Here is a 12,643-nt window from a genome sequence, read left to right on the forward strand (position 1 = left end):
ATTACCACCTTAACCATTTTTAAGTATACAATTTAGTAACATTACATCACTGGCATCGTTGTGCAACCATCAGCACAATCCTTCTCGAGGGATTTTTGTCATCCCAAACTGAAATCCTGTACCCTTAAATCGTAACTCTTCATTGTCCCCTCCCCCAGCCCCAGGTAACTATTATCTACTTTTTCATCTCTATGAATGTGACTATTCTAGGTGTTTCATATAACAGGAATTATACAATGCTTGTCCTTTCGTGTCTAGCTTATTTAACTTTGCAAAATGTTTTCAAGGTTCACTCATGTTGTGGCATCTACTACAATGTCATTTCTTTTTAAAGCTGAGCAATATTCCTCTCTTTGCTTTTTGATAGTGATGGAAATCACACTTTTGAGTACACTTGCTTTGTAAGTTTCTCTGTACCCCAAATAAGGGTTTTTCTTCTTTGTTTTAGCTAGAGCTGTCATCCATGGAGCAAATGGCACATTTCAGCGAAGAGCCGTGTGCCCATACGTGTGTGTGTGCATCTGGTAAGTAGACAGCTACAAATCAGATTCTGTTTGTGTGGTGCAAGGGCAGAGCAGAGGCTGTCTTGGCTGGGTCTGACGGAAAGAGGCTCCGGGTTATAGAGTTGCAGGTAGAGACCAGAAATGATCTTGCACTGGGGGGTTGCTTTTTCTCTGGCCCTTGTTCCACTTAGGTCTAGTATCATGCTTTTTTGCTCTGTCCCTGGGATCACATCACTCTTTGCGTTTCAACTCTAACCTCGGGGTAAAAGACTTTAGAATCTCTTCCTCTAGCTCTAGACTGCCCACTGAGCTACAAGAAGCAAATCTCCCATAGCCTGCCCGAACTTCACTGGTCCAAAATGTAACTCATTCTCCAGCATCCCCAATCAAGTTTTCTTGATGAGAGGGTCATTATTCTTCCTGTGACTTGCGTATAAGATCTCAGGACAGTTTATGATGTTTACCATGTCAATTTTCTATTATCACACTCATGCTCATGCTCAGGCTAGTTCCTGGAGTCTGATCCCAACTGCACTATGGTTTTCTAGCACTCTCAAATAGAACTTTCTGTGATGGTGGAAATATCCTATATTTGCACTGTTCAAAATGGTAGCCACTAGCCACATGGGGCTACTGAGCACTTGATATGTGGTTGGTGCAGTTCAAACACTGAATTTTAAGTTTATTTAGTTTTAATAGCCAGGTAGCTCATGGTTAGTGTGCTGGGCAGCCTCATACTAAACGGTCTGGCAATCACCCACCGGCTCTCCAGGCTCCGGTCACTGCATCCAAGGTAAATATCCTAAAGCCTCTTTAAAAACTCCCATGGGGCCTCATGGCTCACAGGATCAAGTCCAAAGTCCCCAGGAAGGAGTTATAGAATTTGTCCCTCAGTTGACTCTGCATTTGAGTACTTCCTCTCTGTCCCAGTCTAACTCACATGTTGTAATCATCAGATGTACTCTGCAGGCTCCCTCCTGTGTGTATTTGTCCACGCCACTTCATTTGTCACTTCCCCGTGTGTCTCTGCTTACGCAAACCCTGCCCACCTGCGGGACACACCTCAAACAGGTGTCTTCCTCAAAGCCTTTCCTGGCTCCCGTCCCACCCCCAAGGGGAAGGTAAGCCCTTTCTTACCATGCTCCCACATTCTTTGGTTTGTATCTTACGTAACAGATCTAATTTGTGCTGCCACAGAGGTTAATTGTTTACATACTCCGTTTTCCCTAATATAATAAACTAAGGATACTGTCTTGTTTATTCAATTTAATACATAATAGGTACTGTTGCTTGTTCACAGTCTTACATGTGGAAGGCTCTCAATTAATATATTAATCAAATGAAGTATCAAATTAACCTCAGATGAAAAAACAGATTCAGAGCAGTCTTTATATTTAAGTACTAGGACAAATAATAAGACAAGAAAATCTGGCTCACAATACTAAAAAGAAATATTGGCCTTTAAGTCAGTAGTTTATGCCAGAATAAGTTACTGAACTTAGGTCTTCTGTATCTATAGCTACATCTTCTATTTCTGAATCACCTATGTGTGAAGGCAGCAAGTTAGCTTACCTGATAGGCTGTGGGATTATGTCGTGTGTAGAGCAGAAAGCGAGTGTTTATCTCCTCTGGAGACCAGGGCAAACCTGCGAACTGTCTTGACAAAGTCCCGGTCCATGGTAAACCGTCTTTAAAGCACCCCACCCTTTCATAGCAAACATCTTTTCCTGCAGCAAAAAGATGGAGTGTCAGTATTGTAGGAACCAGGACCAGAGAGAAGTTGTGTTTCCCACCATGAGGGTTCACTGAAATAGGTCTTTAAGTTCAGCATGTCTGGCTCAGGGAGACTCTCTTTAAAAAATGCTCTCCTCTCCCCTTTCTCCACCAACCTCCTCATATTATTTATGACCATGACTTTGTCGATCATATTGTTGCAGAGGAGAGCATAGGGGCTTTGGAATCAGACATATCTGGCTTTCGGCAATTCTTTTACCTTTTATGAGTCTCTGTTTCCTCCTTTGCCAAGTGGAATTAATCCCACTTACCTTACAGCCTTGATAGGAAGACTAAATGAACTATTACACAGGACAGCCCTTGTGAATGGGCCTGGACATAAGAAGGATACCGTGTGTTCCCTGAATTCCTGCCTTTCCTTATGAGACTTGAAGTTTTTAATGAAAGGGACCTTGGAGTCCCTAGCAGCTAGCATTATGCCTGACATGCAGTAGGAGTCCAACACAGGTCTCCTGAAAGTATAGATGACAGCAAAATTTCATTCAGTTGTAACCAAGTCTTGTCTTTCTGGAACTCACCTCACTCATCTCTACAATGAGAAGCTTTGGGGAAACTGAGTCTTAATGTTTCTGACATCCACTCTAATTTATCTTTTCAACTATGGCCTTTCTTTTTCATTTAATAATGGAAAAATTCTTGCTGTTTTATGGAGGAATAATTTAACTTATTCAATTATAATTATTTATTCAATTTTATTGAATTATGTACTCAATTTATTAGTATTTCTTAAATTGGTTTTCATTTACTCATTTTGGGATTATTCGTTAGTATTGACTGGAGCTGTTTGAAGATGTGAATTTGAGGGTTTTCTTTTATCACTTATCAAAAAATGCTGAATAAATCTTTGACTTTCAAGTCCACCAGATTTTACTTCAAAATTTTAGGAGATTTTGCATTTTCTCCATTCCCTAACAATGAGGTTCCACAATAAATATAAAATAAGAGGACAGGGAATTAATTTTTTAAATCAATGTTTATACATTAAAAAGAAACTGTGCCGATGAGCAACATCCCCTGGTCACCCCCAAACCCAGCCCTCTCCCCAGAGGCGACAGGTTTTCTGGTGGTTATCCCCATATCTATCTATAACGAGCTTACACTGCCAAGTTTTGATTTATTAACTATAGTCACACATGATCTATTAACTTGTTGCAATAATGAGTGAGGATTTAGCCCACCTATTCTTGGGATCAGCCAGGATCAGTGCAAGAAACAAATCACACTGATTATTTTAACTGTGAGCGTTTAATACAACGAATTGTCATCAGTCAGATGTTGGAGAACTGAAGGCAAGAAGGGGACCATGTAGTAGCTCCCAGGTGACAACTGCGGGGAGCAGCTGCCAGCAGGGGGCTGGTGGAAGGCAGAAGAGGTTCAGTTATCCAAATGAGGAAACTTGGAGGAAGGGCTGCTAGACCCGGGGAGGGGTGCTGGAGAGAGCTGGGGTTCGGTCCCTGAAGAGGGATGCTAGCTGGCTAGTGCTGGCGTCGTTGAGTGGGCACCATGCGCCTGGTTCTGGGAGTTTTAGAACAACTGCAAGCCGGAGCCACCTGCTGCTACTGGATGATTGTTCATGCACGGGTGAAAAGCCGTTGCTGGAAAAACACTGACAAGAACCAGGAGCCAGCAGGAAGGAACACCTCCCATTTCCCTCTTGGAGCCTCAACGTCCTTCTAGTGTCCCTACTGACAGTGTCCCTACTGACATGGTTGAGTATCCCCGCACTGGCCAGGCACGGGCTGACCTGAAGCAGGGGGACAACAGTTCCTACAGGTCCCACTTTCCAGATTTTCTCAAGTCCTCTTCCTCTACAGGCAATAACACTGTTTTTAGCTCCTTTATCAGCTTCCATTGTAAACTTAAATAATAATCTTCAATTTTTTTTTTTTTGAGAGAAAGAGAGCGAGAGCATGGGAGTGAGAAGGGAGAGGGAGAGGGAGAGAGAGAAACTTAAGCAGGCTCCAGTGCCCAGCAGGAAGCCCAACACGGGGCTGGATCTCATGACCCTGAGATCATGACCTGAGCTGAAATCAAGAGTGGGATGCTTAACTGAGTGAGTCACACCAGGCGCCCCAGTAATCTTTTATTTTTTGATCCATACCTCCTACTCCTCATAACTTGACTCCCTACCTTTGCAAGACAAGTTTTGAGCCATGTTGCCTGTCTTCTTCCCTTCCATCTTCCAAGGCCTGCTAGCCGCACTTTGACTTTCATACCGTCAAAGTTGATAACATTCAGACTTTGTTCTATAATCCTAATTAAGTCTTTCATGTTTTGTCTGTAGGCTGGCTCCGAAAAATTGAATGTCAATAAACAGAAACATATTATTGTGACTAGATGAATATTTTTCCTTTCAGAGCCAGCTACCGTGCTATAATTATATTTCCTTATCTGCATGTCATTATTCAGTTACCCATTCCCTTCAAAGGAGAATATTCAAATGAATTATCTTTTCATAGACATGAATTGCTCAAGATCAGTGTCATTTTTGTTTCTTCCATATTTGGATTATCCTTTTCTTGTGCCATTTTCATTTTCCTGGATTCTCTGGTTGCCTTTGTTTTCTCTTGTTGCAAGAGTAAACATGTGCCCTCTTCAATATATCTCTAGTATAGTGCAGCTCCTCAATCAATATTTCTCCTGCCTGGAATCTATTCTGTGTTTTCTGTTGAAGCACACATATATCCAGTTCTGATTTGAACCAATGAGTTTACATTTGGATTGTGCCTTTTTTTTAAAGATGTATTTGTTTGAGACGGAGAGAGGACAGGGTGGGGAGAGGTAGAGAGAGACGGATAGAGAGAATCTCAAGCAGACTCCACGCTGAGCATGAGCCTGACACAGGGCTCCATGTGGGGCTCCATGCCGGGCTCCATCTCACGACCCTGAGATCACGACCTGAGCCGAAATCAAGAGTTGGATGCTTAACTGACTGAGCCACCCAGATGCCCCTGGATCATGCCTTTCTAATACAACCTTCTGTTTTTTTCTAGAATGTCCAGCTGCACTGCATGGCTTATCCCCCCCCCACACACACAAATTCTTAACTACATCATTCAGTCTATGGAAGTAGTTTGGATTTTGAAATGAAGATTGTTGTAAATAGTGTCTATTCTCTATGTTTGTAAGTTACCAGGGTTATTGGTCACTATGCCCTTTTTCATAAGGAAATATCCATTGAAAGAGCACAAAGTTAGAAGAAACTACATGTGATGAAGGAGACTGATCAACATCATAAGGTAATAAAGCCATTTAGAAAAAAAATTGAAAGATTAATAGTTCTCTGAAAATAACATGTTTGCTATAAAATCAGTAAGTTGATATTGGGCCAATAACTTAAATGACCAATATAACAAAGAATATAGTTTTAAAATGGTAGCCTTGAAGATAATATGCAGCCATTGAAAGTGTTTACAGAGATTTGTAATGCAATTTGTAATGGAAGTGAGAATGATAACAGTGTTAGGGGAAAAGGCAGGTAGCAGAACTATGTATGGTTTTATTCAAAATGCATGGGGAAAAATAAAATTTTAAGGAAGTGCATCAAAATATTAATAATGGTGACAATGCATGGTTTTCATTTTCTTTCCCCTTATCTATGGTCTTAAATTTTCAATGATAAATAACGATTACTTTTATAATAAAAAAAGTTACAACAGAAAAAAAAAAAGAGTACTTCTTCTCCAAATCATGTCCAGTGTGGCTTCTTTGTCTAATTAATAATAATTAAAACAGCAAAAACAGACTGAGCCCTAAATGTCACATATGTGAGGACGTGGAGACTTAAAAAAAGAGATCACTCTTGCCCAATGTGTCATTTTATCAAGTGGTAGTGGGGAAAAAAAATGAACCATCAGGCAGCTCATTCTATCACTAAGTAGAATTGGAGGTACATTAATTAATTAGCTTTTCCTAGGTTATGCTGTGGTAACCAAGAGCCTCCAAATCTCCTTGGCTTACCAAAATTAAGGTTTACTTCTCATTCATGTTATATTTTGGCTACAATAGTTTTAGGTTCATTGTGGCTCTGATTATCCGGTCCTCTTCATTCCAGGATCTAAGCTAAAAGAGACCCTTGTTCAGATCATGTTGCTCTTGGGGCAGAGGGAAAGGGGGTGATGGCTGAACCCTGCAAAGGCTCTTCACACAGGCATTCAGACTTGGACTGCTCTCTGCACTTCCTGTGGCCAAAGGTAGGGCTGTAGAGTCCTCTTCCGGGAACTGGGAGTAAATAGTGGGGGACACTAATAAAGTCTGCCATGGAAAGGGACGTGGGTTGACATTTTTATAGGTGCCATCAGAAGGAAAACCTTTAGTCATTTAAATTTGCATTTCTTGAATTACCCACACACTTGAATATCTGTGCATTTCTGGCCCTTTGCACATCTGTGGGTGAGATCTTTGTGCCCTATGCACATTTCTCTAAAGTTTGCTTTTTGCTTTTTTCTTTGTAAAAACTCTTCGAATAGTGGAGAGATTTGCCCCTTTCCACTCAGATATTGAGAAAAGATATTTTAGTTTGCTGTTTATATTTTTGTTTTATAGAAGTTTAACATTTTATTCAATAAAATGATCAATCTTTTCCTTTATAGTTTTGGAATTTCATCTTATTTAGAAAAGCCTTCCTTACTTCAAGATAATTAACAATTTCACTCTGTTTTCTTTTACACTTTTCTTGTTTCACTCTTTTACTTTAAATTTAAGTTCATCTATCTGAGATTTATTTTGGAGTGAAGAGTAAGATTTTCATCTAGAATTTCAATTCTCTTAGCCTGAATTTATACAAAGTATAATCATTTTAATTTCTTCCATACCTTTGGTTATTTCCCCTGGTTTATTTAAATCTGTCAGCATGGTTTTCTATTTTCTAAGTTTTATTAAGCAACCACCACACATATTTATCAATTATATTGCCTTTCTCCTGTTTTTCTAATGTGTTAACCTCTACGCTTATTTTTATTAATGAAATTCTTCCTTCAATGTTACTTGTTCTTTTTCTAATTTCTTCAGTTCTTGAGTCATTATATTTTGATATATTCTGCAATTGAAGTGTTTTATTTCCTCTTTGACCTAAAAGTTCTTTAAAAGAGCATTTGAAATATAGCACATTACATGAAGCTAGGTTTAATTGGTTAAGAAATCATATAAAGTTGACATACCAGTTCATATTTTCTTAATTTCCACTTTCTTAATGAGTCATTTCTCTATCTTACTGTGAGCAGCCTTTTCCAAAGACAAAAAAAAATCTTGAAAATAGATTCATTAATTTATTCAAGAAATATTTATTTGAGCGCCTATTAGGGGCCAGATATTGTTCTCAGCACTGGGGATTCAACAGTGGGAGAACTAATCTTAGCCCTCAGGGAGTGGTCTAGTGGGGTTGCAGGGACAATGAATAAGTAAATAAAATGAAGGTGCACGTGTGTTTAGGCGAGGAGGGGTTTACTATTCAAATAGGGTGGCCAGGGAAAATCTCACCGAAGTAGAAGGCATTTTTTTTTTGTTTCTTAAGTAGGCTCCACACCCAGTATGGAGCTCAGCATGGGGCTTGAACTCATGACCTTGAGATCAAGACCTGAGCTGAGATCAAGAGTCAGACACTTAACAACTGAGCCACCCACACACCCCTAAAATAAGAGGCATTTGAATCCACAGCTGAAGGGGGTGAGGAGCAAACCGTGGGGATTTCTGGTGGAGGGCAGCATTCTAGGGAGAGGGAAGGGAATGTACCAGCCTCTGGGGGAAGGAGCGTGCTTAGTGAGACAGAGGAATTACTAGGAGGCCACCCTGACCAGAGCTGAGGGAACAGTGGGGAGAGACAGGTCCACAACAACTGATTCTGCAGTTTCAAAATCTAAAAATCTTTGGGGAAAGGAAGTGGGGTGTTAACTTTTTCATTCATTTGTTCTTCAATTTGCAGCAGACTCATTTGGCAGCAAAAACTGACCTAAGGCTATACACACACACACACACACACACACACACACACACATCGTTATCCCACTTAATAGGAGTATTCATAGATTTTATTACAAAATATCCGTGTGGTTGTGTACAGGGTGCTGAACCAGAATTCCTCTTGGGGTTTTGTTATTTTACAGTGTACTTAACATAGTCCCTTTCTAAAATAAAATAAAATAAAATAAAATAAAATAAAATATAAAATAAAATAAAATAGGAATTCTGGAATACATGTGGCCCCATGGGGGTTGAATAAGTGATGGTAGACAACTAGCAGGGGATGGTGTTTAGAGAGGTTACAGAGGACTAAAGCTTGAAGCACTTGGCAGATCACTGGAAGGACTTAGGCATTTCCTCTGAGGTGAGGGAGAGAGCCATTGGAGGGCCTTGAACAGAACAGTGATGCAGACTGACTTAGGTTGGCTTTTATTTTGAGAATAGATTGAAGCAGGAGAAGGGAAGAGACAGAGAGACCAGTTGCGAGGCTACTGTGATCAACAGGACAAGAGACAACAGTGTCCAAAAGGTAAAGATGATAGCAGGGTGGGTGGTGAGAAGTGGTCAAGTTCTGGATAAATTGAGAAGGAGGATCCAAAAGAATTTATTGATTAACTGGCAGGGAGGTGTGATAGAAAAGTCAAGGACGACACTGAGGTTTTTAGATGAAGTTCCTGGAAGACTGGAGTTGCCATTGATTGGGCTGGAGAAACTCTAGAAGGGACAGATTTGGGAGTAGGATCAAGAGCTCAGCTCTCGATATGTAGCTTTTATACAAATAAGACACATGGTGGAGATGCCACAGAAACAGCATGATAATGAGATTGGACTTCCAGGGAGAAGTTCAGCTGGAGATAGGAACTCGGAAATCTTAAACATAAAGTTGGTGTTTGACGTCATGAGTACGGATAGGATCACCAAGGGGGTGATGACAGTTAAAGAAGAGGGATGACCTAAGGATGGAGTCCTAGGACAGTCTATCATTAAAACATCAGGAAGATGAATGGGGATGAGCAAATAAGACTGCCAAGAAGTCGTCGAAGAAGTAGGAAGAAATTCAGAATAGCATGGCATCCTAGAAGCCAACTTAAAAGGACCTGCTGCCAGGGGAGGGGGCAATCAAAAGTACCAAATACTGCTAAGTCTAAATGGATGAGGATGGAGAATTGACCATGGGCTTGTCACCATGGGAGTGACTGGTGACTGTAACAAGTGTAGTTTCTGGGGTGAAAGCCTGATCGGAGTGAGTTCAAGAAAGAAGGGGGGGAGAAATAAGAAACCCCATGTACACAACTCGGAAGTGGGAGTCTTAAAGATGGGTGAAATAACACGTTTGTGTGCTGCTGGGAATGTCCCAGAAGAGAGGAAGAAAACTGGTGAGGCAGGAGAAATAGAAGAAAGCATTGTTGAGTCGAATCCTTGAGCAGGTGAGAGGAGATAGAGTGTCATATACATACATGGGGGAAGGGCTGGCCTTTGTTGGGGCAAGAACAGCTTATCTCTTGTGGGAGAGAGAGAAGGCAGAATGTATGGGCAGGTGCATGCACATAGCTGGACAGATGTGGTACTGGGAACTCTGGGAAGGCTTCTTCTGTTTGTTTCCGTTTTCTTACTGAAATAGGAATCCAGGCCATCAGCCAAGTGGGCATGAGCAGGGAGGGGTTGGAGGTTTGAGTGGAGGGGAGAAGAATGAAACAACCCAGGAATGGATGAGGGAAGAGGAGTAAGAGGGCTCGGCAGCTTTGGGGTCTGCTTCAGCTTGGTAACCATGAATTCGCAGTGGGACAATCAGCATGGTATGTGGTTTTCTCCAGGCACATTCACTGCCCATTCAGCTGCATAAAGGAGATGAAGTGTTGGATTTAACCAGGGTTGTGGTTAAGCCAAGTGAAGTAAGAGCAGGCAGAAAGAAGTCCAATTTGTAAGCTAAGGTGTGATTATGATGGACCATGGGATTTAAACTACATAAGGAGGGAACTGAGAAGAGAGTTAGCTGCCAAATAAATTAAAAAAAAATAGGTAGCAATATGAAATTTAGATTATTTATATATAACACATATACATGTATCTATATTTCTATGGCACACATACATTCATTACAGAGCTGCCATAATTAAAAATTTGAGTCTCCATCATATTTGTATTACTACCTATACTGGCATCTATTAAATTTGTAACAAGGCCCATTTGGGTTCAGTTCTCTTGTAGCTGCCATTTCACAATTTCTGTTTAATTCGATAAGCCTCCAAACAGAAATCACTCCCTACCAAAAAGCAAACATTTCCGATGGCCGTAGGGAAGCCTGGCCAATCACAACTGTGTCTCGGGCGCTTAACACAATGTCCGGAACATAGTAGGTGATTGTATTTGTTGATGGAAATAAGACAGATTAGCATCCTTTTTTGGAATTTTGAGGGGTGGGCTGTGCATAGAAATGGCAAAGAGGCACTGAACTCTGGAAGGAGGAGAGACCACCTGAGAAAAGAAGGTGGCAGATAAAGGAGAAGAGACCAGGGTGGACTTCTTTCACTCAATTCCGCTTTGGAGCTCATCAGTCTAACAGCTTCCAGCATTCACATCAGGCCTGTTTTGTGCCCCTTCCTGGAATATACTACAGCAAACAATAGCTCCATCCACTTTTATCCCATAGTAAAAAGCTGAAGGGCAGGGACTAAAAACACTGAAATTCTTTGATTCTGTTTTGGTTAAAACATATCAACTAACTTTTGTTGTGCTTTAGGAGGTAAAAACAAAACAAAAAACTAAAAAAAAAAGGAGGCAAAAACAGAGAAAACCAACTACTACTTTGGAGGAGTATAAGGATGTGAAGAGCACAATTCAATGAGTTTTGAGTTAGTGTGTAAGAAATGTTCACAGACCAAAATCCCTTCCCCAAATCATGATCCAAATAGAAAAAATCAACTTGGAAGTTCCAATCAGCATGAATTATGCATTCATTCGTTCATCCATCCATTCATTCATTCATTCATTCAGCATCTACAGTGAATCAGGTACTGAAATCAGAAATATGAATGTATTTTTTCATTTACTACCACATACCTATCTTAGAAATAAAGAAATTAAGACTGTAACAGATAAATTACTTGACCAAGTCCATAAGGCTAAGAAGTACAGAGCTGGGAGCCCAGGACAAGACCATCCAGCAACTTTTATATTATTAGAAATAGATGCTTATATACTCATCGGATTTAGTATTATTAAGTTGATGCATTTTCCTTAGATACTTTTATGACAAGTAAATCAAAGTACAAACAGTGACAGTATTTCAAAGCCCATGTCAATCACATTTTGGATGTGACTATACCCCCTATTTTTTTTTTTTTTTAAAGATTTTATTTATTTATTTGACAGAGATAGAGACAGCCAGCGAGAGAGGGAACACAAGCAGGGGGAGTGGGAGAGGAAGAAGCAGGCTCATAGAGGAGGAGCCTGACGTGGGGCTCGATCCTGGAATGCCGGGATCACGCCCTGAGCCGAAGGCAGACGCTTTAACCGCTGTGCCACCCAGGCGCCCCTATACCCCCTATTTTTAAGGAACTAATAAATCATGAGTCTTACCTGTTGCTGTGCCGAAGAGTAAGAGTGAAGCAATCCAAAGTGCAAGCATCTAAGTTGATTTTAAAAATCACATCAACTCTTCTTGAAGGTTTATACTGATAAAGTCCCCTCACTAGAAAGTATTAAGCAAGTTTCTTCGAAGTGATACCATTCAACATTTAAATTCTGGGTCCAGAAGAGCATGGAGCTCACACCACCTTGAATCTCTATGCCCTGCAAAGTAATGTGCCATAGCCTACACTCCTAGCTCCACGTTAAGAGATTTAATTAGCAGGGTGTGCCTTCCATTAGGTGATTGGTAATTAAAACTTCTGAGGTTTTGCTGTTTCATCATTAGCAATATTTTGATTAAGCACAAACTGAGTCACTCTTGAAAGTTAGTTTAAGGCTTTGGGATGGTAGATAACAAACATTTAAAAGGCACACTTTTTCCAAATCAGGATTAGGCACTTTGAGTATTCTTTCCCTAACGCATTTCTGACTGCAAACATTTGCCTACTACGAACAGAACCTCCTAAAATATTATGACTTGAATAATGAACGTGGTTAATAATGGCTAATCTGCCCATTATAATGTGGCAATATAATGCAGCACTGTCATCTAGAGCCCGATCACCTGGGTCCAAATTCTGGCTTTGCCACTTATTAGCAGTGACCTCGGGCAGGTAAGCCTCAGCTGCACTTTTCCTCACTTGTAAAATGGGGATAATCATGGTTCCGACCTCATAGGGTCACTTAAGTGACTGAATTACTTATTATCTGAATAGCACCTAGTACATAGTACTATATTAAGAGTTAATTTTATTAGT

General features: G+C 40.5%; 1 protein-coding gene across 1 annotated transcript in view; it reads right to left on the reverse strand.

Moving 5' to 3' along the window:
- Positions 1 to 11,883, reverse strand: part of PNLIPRP3 (pancreatic lipase related protein 3) — a 33,735-nt gene extending 21,852 nt beyond the window's left edge. The window contains exons 1-2 of the mRNA XM_008684922.1: positions 11,835 to 11,883; positions 2,076 to 2,230 (exon numbers count right to left, since the gene is read on the reverse strand). Coding sequence (XP_008683144.1) covers positions 2,076 to 2,230; positions 11,835 to 11,883 — 204 coding nt within the window. The remainder of the gene's footprint in view (positions 1 to 2,075; positions 2,231 to 11,834) is intronic.
- Between the last annotated feature and the right edge of the window lie 760 nt (positions 11,884 to 12,643).

Source organism: Ursus maritimus, unplaced genomic scaffold, assembly GCF_017311325.1.
Source record: "Ursus maritimus isolate PB19 unplaced genomic scaffold, ASM1731132v1 scaffold_7, whole genome shotgun sequence".
NCBI lineage: Eukaryota > Metazoa > Chordata > Mammalia > Carnivora > Ursidae > Ursus > Ursus maritimus.